Source organism: Salmo salar, unplaced genomic scaffold (assembly GCF_905237065.1).
Source record: "Salmo salar unplaced genomic scaffold, Ssal_v3.1, whole genome shotgun sequence".
NCBI lineage: Eukaryota > Metazoa > Chordata > Actinopteri > Salmoniformes > Salmonidae > Salmo > Salmo salar.
The window spans coordinates 548023-560475 of NW_025548481.1; the positions used below are offsets into that span (position 1 = coordinate 548023).

Here is a 12453-nt window from a genome sequence, read left to right on the forward strand (position 1 = left end):
GCGGCATAGCTGTACTAGTTGCATTGCGCGCTTTACTTTAGCTATTAGGAGCTGTCCCAGGTCCTGTAACCGATTGTAGCTCCAATACATTACTGGATTTTCACCCTTTTATTTATTTTGTAAAGCGATAACATTTGACTGAATACGTTAATGTTGGTGGCTTGCTACACTGTGCATGTTGATACACTAAAAGTGTCCGTTTTTTAAAAAACCGACTAGGATACGGCCATTTAACATCATATTTGAACAAAATGATTCCTTGACGGTCGATAACATCGATGTAAAAATCAGTTGATTGCTCATTTTGAGAAAGAATAAGTATTATGAGGGTTATCTACACTAAAGCTAAAGTTTTTCATCTGAAAGGTTCAGGATTTTGTATGTTTTTAATTCTAAAACTAGATATTTCTAAGACAAAAATACCTTAATCGTAATCATAAAATGAAACAGAAGAGTGACTGGGTGTAGGCTATCCGCAATAGTTAACAGAATTCCAGTCCATGAAGAGTAGTATCCTATTAAGTTAGTCAAGAATCCTTGTTAGCTGGACAACACACTAACAAGGTGATAACAGAGGTTCTGTAGCCGAGTCCAGCCGATCTAAACACACTGAAGACCAGTAAACTGATATTTATCTCTGGTGATTCTCTGATCCACCTCTATGCAGACGACACCATTCTGTATACTTCTGGCCCCTTTTTGGACACTGTGTTAACAACCCTCCAGACGCGCTTCATGCCATACAACTCTCCTTCCGTGGCCTCCAACTGCTCTTAAAACGCAAGTAAAACTAAATGCATGCTCCTCAACCGATCGCTGCCTACACCTGCCCGCTCGTCCAGCATCACTACTCTGGACGGTTCTGACTGAGAATATGTGGACAACAACAAATACCTAGGTGTCTGGTTAGACTGTAAACTCTCCTTCCAGACTCACATTAAACATCTTCAATCCAAAGTTAAATCTAGAATTGGCTTCCTATTTCGCAACAAAGCATCCTTCACTCATGCTGCCAAACATAACCTCGTAAAACTGACTATCCTGCCTGATCCTTGACTTTGGCGATGACATTTACAAAATAGCCTCCAACACTACTCAGCAAATTAGATGCAGTCTATCACAGCGCCACCCGTTTTGTCACCAAAGCCCCATATACTACCCACCACTGCGACCTGTATGCTCTCGTTGTCACAATTGTGTGGATAGACGGACCAAGGCGCAGCGTGCTCTGAGTTCCACATATTTTATTAAGTGAAACTTTGAACAAAACAAATAAAGAAAGAAACAACGAACCATGACTTCAGAGGTGCTACATGCACTAACTCAAAACAATATCCTACCAAAACACAGTGGGGAAATGGCTGCCTAAATATGATCCCCAATCAGAGACAACGATAAACAGCTGCCTCTGATTGGGAACGATACCAGGCCAACATAGAACTAGACAACCTAGATAGGAACACCACCCCCTAGGCACACCCCGACCTAAACAAAATAGAGAATAAAAAAGGCTCTCTATGGTCAGGGTGTGACACTCGTTGGTTGGCCCTCGCTTCATACTTGTCGCCAAACTCACTGGCTCCAGGTCATCTATAAGTCTCTGCTAGGTAAAGCCCCGCCTTATCTCAGCTCACTGGTCACCATAGCAGCACCCACCCGTAGCACGCGCTCCAGCAGGTATATTTCACTGCTCATCCCCAAAGCCAACTCCTCCTTTGGCCACCTTTCCTTCCAGTTCTCTGCTGCCAATGACTGGAACGAATTGCAAAAATCACTGAAGCTGGAGACTCATATCTCCCTCACTAGCTTTAAGCACCAGCTGTCAGAGCAGCTCACAGATCACTGCACCTGTACATAGCCCATCTGTAAACAGCCCATCCAACTACCTCATCCCCATATTGTTATTTATTTTTTTACTCCTTTGCACCCCAGTATCTCTACTTGCACATTCATCTTCTGAACATCTATCACTCCAGTGTTTAATTGCTAAATTGTAGTTATTTTGCCACTATGGCCCATTTATTGCCTTACCTCCCTAATCTTATCTCAATTGCACACACAGTATATAGATTTTTCTATTGTGTTATTGACTGTACATTTGTTTATGTGTAACTCTGTGTTGTTGTTTGTGTCGCACTGCTTTGCTTTATCTTGGCCAGGTCGCAGTTGTAAATGAGAACATGTTCTCAACTAGCCTACCTGGTTAATAAATAAAGGTGAAATAAAATCTAAAATAAAAATCTGCTCTTTCCCGTCTCTCTTTCAGGAGCACTTCACACTGCCAGGAGATCCCGTTAAACCATGGCTCAGACAAACAGTTATAGCCAGAGTAGCAATGGAGTGGCTGATGAATCCCCCAACATGCTGGTCTACAGAAAGGTAAGAAAGGCATCTAATGTAAATAACATAATGGGTTCTGATACCTCTCCTCAGTCCCCTACCTATATTGTTCAGGTGGTGGGTGTTGGTGCTCTCTCCATAACGGAATGGTAAACGTCCTGACCATAGTAAGATGTTATTTTCTATGGTAGAGTCGGTCAGGGCGTGACGGGGGGGGTGTTTTTTTGTGTTTATTCTATGTGTTCTATTTCTATGTTTTAGTTTTGTATTTCTATGTTGGTTTGTTTGGGATGATCTCCAATTAGAGGAAGCTAAGGTCCTCGTTGTCTCTAATTGGAGATCATACTTATGTAGGGGTTTTTCTTCCTGGGTTTTGTGGGTGATTATTTTTTTGATTAGTGTTTGTTTCTCCTCTGCGTCACGGTTTGTTCTTTTGTCAATTCAGTTTATTTATGTATTGAAAAGTTTCACAGATTGAAATAAAATGTGGAACTACACACACGCTGCACTTTAGTCCTCATCCTTTCGACAACCGTGACACCTGCCTTCTAATGGATGGTCATGTCTTGTGTTTTGGATACCATAGTAACAGGAGTTGGCGTGAACGACTCAGTAGTTTCGTCTAAAGTCCCGCAGGGTGTCAAACGAGACTGGAAAAGGATTAGGGTTTTGGATATCTCCTAACCTGAAGAAAGTTTTGGATTTGCGGTATTGTTTGGCTAGCCTGAGTGTCATTCTGTTTGTGCTGTCATGCAAACCACTTGTCACTTATTGTTATGCCATAATGACAGCAGTGGAGTTGGCAAGAGCATAAACAGATCTGGGACCAGGCTTATTGTTATGCCATAATGACAGCAGTGGAGTTGGCAAGAGCAGCAAACAGATCTGGGACCAGGCTTATTGCTTACCTGCTGGGTGGTCTAAAAGATAAGCTCCAAGGTTATCTAAAAGCCTTTTCATTTCATCTTTGTTTATTGTACCATAAATACATAGCATGTTATTGCTGCTCTGTGTTCACATTCAACATTTTTTTTTTTTAAAGAAACCCCTGAATGCTTATTGACAACGTGAATCTAAATCGTCGTCTGACTCTGAATGCCCCTTGGTTTGGTGTTGAAGTAGTCTATCAATGCCCCTTGGTTTGGTGTTGAAGTAGTCTCTGAATGCCCCTTGGTTTGGTGTTGAAGTAGACTCTGAATGCCCCTTGGTTTGGTGTTGAAGTAGACTCTGAATGCCCCTTGGTTTGGTGTTGAAGTAGACTCTGAATGCCCCTTGTTTTGGTGTTGAAGTAGACTCTGAATGCTCCTTAGTTTGGTGTTGAAGTAGACTCCAAATGCCCGTTGGTTTGGTGTTGAAGTAGGCTCCGAATGCCCCTTGGTTTGGTGTTGATGTAGTCTTTGAATGCTCCTTGGTTTGGTGTTAAAGTAGGCTCCGAATGCCCCTTGGTTTGGTGTTGAAGTATATTCTGAATGCCCTTTGGTTTGGTGTTGAAGTATATTCTGAATGCCCTTTGGTTTGGTGTTGAAGTAGACTCTGAATGCCCCTTGGTTTGGTGTTGACGTAGACTATGAATGCCCCTTGGTTTGATGTTGACGTAGACTCTGAATGCCCCTTGGTTTGGTGTTGAAGTAGTCTCCGAATGCCCCTTGGTTTGGTGTTGAAGTAGACTCTGAATGCCCCTTGGTTTGGTGTTGAAGTAGACTCTGAATGTCCCTTGGTTTGGTGTTGAAGTAGACTCTGAAAGCCCCTTGGTTTGGTGTTGAAGTAGATTCTGAATACCCCTTGGTTTGGTGTTGAAGTAGGCTCCGAATGCCCCTTGGTTTGGTGTTAAAGTAGACTCTGAATGCTCCTTGGTTTGGTGTTGAAGTAGATTCTGAATGCCCCTTGGTTTAGTGTTGAAGTAGACTCTGAATGCCCCTTGGTTTGGTGTTGAAGTAGACTCTGAATGCCCCTTGGTTTGGTGTTAAAGTAGACTCTCAATACCCCTTGGTTTGGTGTTGAAGTAGACTCTGAATGCCCCTTGGTTTGATGTTAAAGTAGACTCTGAATGCCCCTTGGTTTGGTGTTGAAGTAGACTCTGAATGCCCCTTGGTTTGGTGTTGTAGATTCTGAACACCCCTTGGTTTGGTGTTGAAGTAGACTCCTGAGGCAGCCAGGGGAGGTGCAGCTTTTTTAAATGTATTTATTTCACCTTTATTTAACCAGGTAGGCAAGTTGAGAACAAGTTCTCATTTACAATTGTGACCTGGCCAAGATAAAGCAAAGCAGTGCGACACAAACAACAACACAGAGTTACACATGGAATAAAACAAACATACAGTAAATAATACAGTAGGAAAATAAGTCTATGTACAATGTGAGCAAATGAGGTGAGATAAGGGAGGTAAAGGCAAAAAAGTCCATGGTGGCAAAGTAAATACAATATAGCAAGTAAAACACTGGAATGGTAGATTTGTAGTAGAAGAAAGTGCAAAGTAGAAATAGAGATAATGGGGTGCAAAGGAGCAAAATAAAATAAATAAATACAGTAGGGGAAGGGGTAGTTGTTTGGGCTAAATTATAGATGGGCTATGTACAGGTGCAGTGATCTGTGAGCTGCTTTGACAGCTGGTGCTTAAAGCTAGTGCTCTATCAATCTTAATCACACTAAGCCTGTTGTTTGGCAGGAAATATTATTTATAGATCAGTGATTCTACAATTCATTTTTCTAAAGCTAATCCTCTCTAACAGACTTGGAAGCCGTAGTTAAATATCTGGCGATTAGGGGAAGTTCAAGTAGCAACGTATCATGTTGTGACGTGGAAATATTTTTCTGTTGGTGGTGAGCGAACTAATATATTTGTTGTCTTATTAAGGGGGAAGGTGTTACAAGGCTTCGGTTTTTTCAATTTAAATTTCGAAGTTGGACGTTAGCACGTAGGGGCGCGCACCGATCGGCGTCACCTCGTTAGTCAGTATGTGTTACACCTGTGCTGGTTTGTCATCTCATTAGTGGAGAGGTGTTACACCTGTGCTGGTTTGTCACCTTGTTAGTGGGAAGGTGTTACACCTGTGCTTGTTTGCCATCTCGCTAGTGGGAAGGTGTTTCACCTGTGCTGGTTTGCCATCTCGCTAGTGGGAAGGTGTTACACCTGTGCTGGTTTGCCATCTCGTTAGTGGGAAGGTGTTTCACCTGTGCTGGTTTGCCATCTCGCTAGTGGGAAGGTGTTACACCTGTGCTGGTTTGTCATCTCGTTAGTGGGAAGGTGTTTCACCTGTGCTGGTTTGCCATCTCGTTAGTGGGAAGGTGTTTCACCTGTGCTGGTTTGCCATCTCGTTAGTGAGAAGGTGTTACACCTGTGCCTGTTTGCCATCTCGTTATTGGGAAGGTGTTTCACCTGTGCTGGTTTGCCATCTCGCTAGTGGGAAGGTGTTACACCTGTGCTGGTTTGCCATCTCGTTAGTGGGAAGGTGTTTCACCTGTGCTGGTTTGCCATCTCGTTAGTGGGAAGGTGTTTCACCTGTGCTGGTTTGCCATCTCGTTAGTGGGAAGGTGTTTCACCTCTGCTGGTTTGCCATCTCGCTAGTGGGAAGGTGTTTCACCTGTGCTGGTTTGCCATCTCGTTAGTGGGAAGGTGTTTCACCTGTGCTGGTTTGCCATCTCGTTAGTGGGAAGGTGTTTCACCTGTGCTGGTTTGCCATCTCGCTAGTGGGAAGGTGTTACACCTGTGCTGGTTTGTCATCTCGTTAGTGGGAAGGTGTTTCACCTGTGCTGGTTTGCCATCTCGTTAGTGGGAAGGTGTTTCACCTGTGCTGGTTTGCCATCTCGTTAGTGAGAAGGTGTTACACCTGTGCCTGTTTGCCATCTCGTTATTGGGAAGGTGTTTCACCTGTGCTGGTTTGCCATCTCGCTAGTGGGAAGGTGTTACACCTGTGCTGGTTTGCCATCTCGTTAGTGGGAAGGTGTTTCACCTGTGCTGGTTTGCCATCTCGTTAGTGGGAAGGTGTTTCACCTGTGCTGGTTTGCCATCTCGTTAGTGGGAAGGTGTTTCACCTCTGCTGGTTTGCCATCTCGCTAGTGGGAAGGTGTTTCACCTGTGCTGGTTTGCCATCTCGTTAGTGGGAAGGTGTTTCACCTGTGCTGGTTTGCCATCTCGTTAGTGGGAAGGTGTTTCACCTGTGCTGGTTTGCCATCTCATTAGTGGGAAGGTGTTTCACCTGTGCTGGTTTGCCATCTCGTTAGTGGGAAGGTGTTTCACCTGTGCGGGTTTGTCATCTCGTTCGTGGGAAGGTGTTACACCTGTGCTGGTTTGTCATCTCGTTAGTGGGAAGGTGTTTCACCTGTGCTGGTTTGCCATCTCGTTAGTGGGAAGGTGTTTCACCTGTGCTGGTTTGCCATCTCGTTAGTGGGAAGGTGTTTCACCTGTGCTGGTTTGTCATCTAGTTAGTGGGAAGGTGTTACACCTGTGCTGGTTTCCATCTCGTTGGTGGGGAGGTGTTTCACCTGTGCTGGTTTGTCATCTCGTTAGTGGGGAGGTGTTTCACCTGTGCTGGTTTGTCATCTCGTTAGTGGGAAGATGTTACACCTGTGCTGGTTTGCCATCTCGTTATTGGGAAGGTGTTTCACCTGTGCTGGCCCAGTGCTCCAGTTATTTATGATTTATTTCACCTTTATTTAACCAGGTAGGCTAGTTGAGAACAAGTCCTTTATTTAACCAGGTAGGCCAGTTGAGAACAAGTTCTCATTTACAACTGCGACCTGGCCAAGATAAAGCAAAGCAGTGTGACAAAAACAACAACACAAAGTTACACATGGAATAAACAAACACACAGTCAGTAACACAATAGAAAAAGTCTATGTACAGTGTGTGCAAATGTAGTAAGATTAGGGAGGTAACGCAATAAAATAGGCCATAGAAGCGAAATAATTACAATATAGCAATTAAACACTGGAGTGATAGATGTGCAGATGATGATGTGCCATGTAGAGATACTGGGGTGCAAAAGAGCAAAACAAAAAAATAACAATATGGGGATGAGATAGTTGGATGGGCTATTTACAGATTGGCTGTGTACAGGTACAGTGATCGGTAAGCTGCTCTGACAACTGATGCTTATCTTGATAGATGTGGCGGGTTAACTCCTTCTAGTTAGCGCTCCCTGTTTGATTTCTAGACAATCCTTTATCTGATCTTCCCTGTTTTGGGTTTTACCCCACCCCTTTTTTTTGGTTGCTCCCTGTCTTTAAGTTTGGTGTGGGTTTTCTATTGTTGTTGTTGCTAGGCAACTTTCAGTGGACACCCCCCCCCCCCATCAATGTCTTTCAATACCCCCTCCCCTTAAACCCCACCTGTTTAATTTTGGTTGTTATTGACTCTTTATTGATTCCTCCTTCTTTTTGAGCAACAATTTTTTCCACCTTTACCCTCATACTGACCTGGTTTTTTCTCCTCCTCTGAAGCAGGAGACCTCTCCTCCTCTGAAGCAGGAGTCCTCTCCTCCTCTGAAGCAGGAGTCCTCTCCTCCTCTGAAGCAGGAGTCCTCTCCTCCTCTGAAGCAGGAGTCCTCTCCTCCTCTGAAGCAGGAGTCCTCTCCTCCTCTGAAGCAGGAGTCCTCTCCTCCTCTGAAGCAGGAGTCCTCTCCTCTCCTCCTCTGAAGCAGGAGACCTCTCCTCTCCTCCTCTGAAGCAGGAGTCCTCTCCTCCTCTGAAGCAGGAGTCCTCTCCTCTGAAGCAGGAGTCCTCTCCTCTCCTCCTCTGAAGCAGGAATCCTCTCCCCTCCTCCTCTGAAGCAGGAGTCCTCTCCTCTCCTCCTCTGAAGCAGGAGTCCTCTCCTCTCCTCCTCTGAAGCAGGAGTCCTCTCCTCCTCTGAAGCAGGAGTTCTCTCCTCTCCTCATCTGAAGCAGGAGTTCTCTCCTCTCCTCCTCTGAAGCAGGAATCTCTCTTCTCTCCTCATCTGAAGCAGGAGTTCTCTTCTCTCCTCATCTGAAGCAGTAGTTCTCTTCTCTCCTCCTCTGAAGCAGGAGTTCTCTCCTCTCCTCATCATCTGAAGCAGGAATTCCTCTTCTCTCCTCCTCATCATCTGAAGCAGGAATCCCTCTTCTCCCCGGTCCCCATGCAGCTCTTCTTGCTTAAACCCCAGTGTCTGCTGAGTCGTAGAATATCATGGTCAGGTACCAATCTGAGACTCATATTGAAGTGAATCAAATGTGAGGTACTTTTGAAGCTTTCATAAAAAAGACTGGTTCTGGAGCAGAGAGATGTGGAGGTATGGTAGGCAACAGTTCTCTCATCCCTCTCTCTCTCTCTCTCTCTCTTCTCCTCCAAGCCTGTTTCTCAATCATTCACTGCAGAGTTTCTCATCTCTCTCTCTGGTTCTCTGCCAACAGAATCTCTCTCGTTCACGCTCTCTCGCTGGCTCTCTCCCCTAATCTTCTCTTTGATGTCTACTTGAGGCCATGATAGTGACTCCAACCCGTCTTTTGTGTTGGTAACAGAATGAGATGTCTTATGTGGCAGAAAGGGACCGTAGTTTTGGATTAATGTAAACCTCTAATGCCTCTGTGAGAATGTGTTTGTTGTCAAATTAAAAACATGTAACTATATCAAATATCCCAACAGCCCACAGGACTTTACCCTCATACTGACCTGGTTCTCCCAACAGCCCACAGGACTTTACCCTCATACTGACCTGGTTCTCCCAACAGGACGTTACCCTAATACTGACCTGGTTCTCCCAACAGGACTTTACCCTAATACTGACCTGGTTCTCCCAACAGGACTTTACCCTAATACTGACCTGGTTCTGCCAACAGGACTTTACCCTAATACTGACCTGGTTCTGCCAACAGGACTTTACCCTAATACTGACCTGGTTCTGCCAACAGGACTTTACCCTAATACTGACCTGGTTCTGCCAACAGGACTTTACCCTAATACTGACCTGGTTCTCCCAACAGGACTTTACCCTGATACTGACCTGGTTCTCCCAACAGGACTTTACCCTGATACTGACCTGGTTCTCCCAACAGGACTTTACCCTAATATTGACCTGGTTCTCCCATCAGGACTTTACCCTAATACTGACCTGGTTCTCCCTACAGGACTTTACCCTAATCTTATAAGCATGCTTTGTCTATTTTGATGGAACTATATTGTTTTGATAGATGCTTCATTCCTGCAGGTCCTCTTATGCTTTCAATAGTTATTATAAAAGACTGCGTCGTTGTTCTGGGTTTGAATCTGGGTTTGTGTGAACCTATAAGGAGGGGGATGGGTTTTTCAGAGAGAAGTGTGTGTGTGCAGGGATTTTTCTGCCGTTGTAATCCTTGGGCAGGACGCCAAAGCGTTTTTTTTATTCAGGTCGACCTAAGCCACCAATATTTTTTTTTTTTTAAATACATTTTTGTGATGGCTGAACACTTTCAGTGTAAACTTAAATGACTAAAAGCAGATATGAAGTATATATTTTATATTATATTATTATATTATAATATATTTTTTGGGGGGACAATCACCAAAATGAAAGCTAAACAGTTGGGGAGAATTGAAAATTCCCCAAATAATGAATTTAGCAGTATTGATTTTTTTTTATTAACCTCTATGGGCTAGGTGGGACGCTTGCGTCCCACCTACGTAACAGCCACTTGCAGACTGTGGCGCGATTTTCAAAACCTTAAAAATCCTATTACTTCAATTTCTCAAACATATGACTATTTTACAGCTATTTAAAGACAAGACTCTCGTTAATCTAACCACACTGTCCGATTTCAAAAAGGCTTTACAACGAAAGCAAAACATTAGATTATGTCAGCAGAGTACCAAGCCAGAAATAATCAGACACCCATTTTTCAAGCCAGCATATAATGTCACCAAAACCCAGAAGACAGCTAAATGCAGCACTCACCTTTGATGATCTTCATCAGATGACAACCCTAGGACATTATGTTATACAATACATGCATGTTTTGTTCAATCAAGTTCATATTTATATCAAAAACCAGCTTTTTACATTAGCATGTGACGTTCAGAACTAGCATACCCCCCGCAAACTTCCGGGGAATTCGCTAACATTTTACTAAATTACTCACGATAAACGTTCACAAAAAGCATAACAATTATTTTAAGAATTATAGATACAGACCTCCTCTATGCACTCGATATGTCCGATTTTAAAATAGCTTTTTGGTGAAAGCACATTTTGCAATATTCTAAGTACATAGCCCAGGCATCACAGGCTCGCTATTTAGACACCCGGCAAGTTTAGCACTCACCATAATCATATTTACTATTATAAAAATTTTATTACCTTTTGTTGTCTTCGTCAGAATGCACACCCAGGACTGCTACTTCAATAACAAATGTTGGTTTGGTCCAAAATAATCCATCGTTATATCCGAATAGCGGCGTTTTGTTCGTGCGTTCCAGACACTATCTGAAATGGTAAAGAAGTGTCGCGCGCATGGCGCAATTCGTGACAATAAAATTCTAAATATTCCATTACCGTACTTCGAAGCATGTCAACCGCTGTTTAAAATCAATTTTTACGCCATTTTTCTCGTAGAAAAGCGATAATATTTCGACAGGGAATCTCCTTTTCGGCAAACAGAGGAAAAAATCACAAAGGCGGGGGCGGTCGGGTCACGCGCATAAGCCCAGAGTCCCTTGATCGGCCACTTGAGAAAGGCGATAATGTGTTTCAGCCTGGGGCTGGAATGACGACATTCTGTTTTTTCCGGGCTCTGAGCGCCTATGGACGACGTGGGAAGTGTCACGTTAGAGCAGAGATCCTTAGTAAAAGATAGAGATGGAAAAGAAGTTCAAGAAATGGTCAGACAGGCCACTTCCTGTAAAGGAATCTCTCAGGTTTTGACCTGCCATTTGAGTTCTGTTAAACTCACAGACACCATTCAAACAGTTTTAGAAACTTTAGGGTGTTTTCTATCCATATGTAATAAGTATATGCATATTCTAGTTACTGGGTAGGAGTGGTAACCAGATTAAATCGGGTATGTTTTTTATCCAGCCGTGTCAATACTGCCCCCTAGCCCTAACAGGTTTTAAGTTTGATCAATAGAACACAGCATTAGATCCTTGGAGAAATGTGTAGAATTGCAGGAAATTGGCAAAACAGTCTCCACACCACCGAGATGTGGGTCCAACATTTTCACACATTTAGCTGCACCACAAGCTGCCCACTTAAATTTTTATTTTATTTCACCTTTATTTAACCAGGTAGGCAAGTTGAGAACAAGTTCTCATTTACAATTGCGACCTGGCCAAAAAATAATAAAGCTTCAACCTGCAACCAGAGCCTGCTACCTGGTTCAGGTTATCAGTCAACCTACCAGGGTTTTTACAAACCGCATAGGAATTAAATCACCCACATGTATTGATCACATCTTTACTAACGCTGCAGAAATATGCTTTAAAGCAGCATCCAAATCCATCGGATGTAGTGATCACAATATAGTAGCCATATCAAAGGAAAACCAAAGTTACAAAGGCTGTAACTTTGTGTGTGTGTTCCCTGTGGCTCAGTTGGTAGAGCATGGTGTGTGCAACGCCAGGGTTGTGGGTTCGATTCCCACGGGGGACCAGTACAAAAAAAAAGAATGCATGTATGAAATGTATGCATTCACTAGTGTAAGTTGCTCTGGATAAGAGCGTCTGCTAAATTACTAAAATGTAAGGAATGTTACAAAGGCTGTATAAGAGGTCAAACAATACGTTTTTGTAGTGATTCCTATGTTTTTCATGTAAATAATATTTGTTGGTCTGTGTGTGTAATGAGAAACAACCAGACGCTGCATGAAATTGCTTTTCCCAGTTACTAATAAGAACCCATCAAGAAAATGACTGTAAAAACTGTTAAATCCCCAGTGGATTGATATGGAATTGAAAAGTTGTATGGTTGAGAGGGATGAGGCAAATAGGTCTGGCTGCACAACCGATCGGCAAACAAAGTGCAAATTTAGAAATCATGTGACTAAACTGAATAGAAAGAAGAAACTACACTATGAAACGAAATAAATGACATAAACAATGACAGTAAAAAAGCTTTGGAGCTCCTTAAATGAAGTGTTGGGCAAAAAAGTCAAACTCAGCTCCATCACTCATGGAATCAGAAGGCTCGA

The 12453-nt window shown here is 43.3% G+C and overlaps 1 protein-coding gene across 1 annotated transcript in view; it reads left to right on the forward strand.

Annotated features, from left to right (window-relative positions):
• Nucleotides 1–2301: 2301 nt before the first annotated feature.
• LOC123733092 (regulator of G-protein signaling 7-like) overlaps nt 2302–12453 on the forward strand; it is a gene marked incomplete at its 3' end in the record, with an annotated part of 204681 nt that continues 194529 nt past the window's right edge. The window contains exon 1 of the mRNA XM_045712427.1: nt 2302–2379. Within this exon, the coding sequence (XP_045568383.1) occupies nt 2302–2379 (78 nt within the window). The remainder of the gene's footprint in view (nt 2380–12453) is intronic.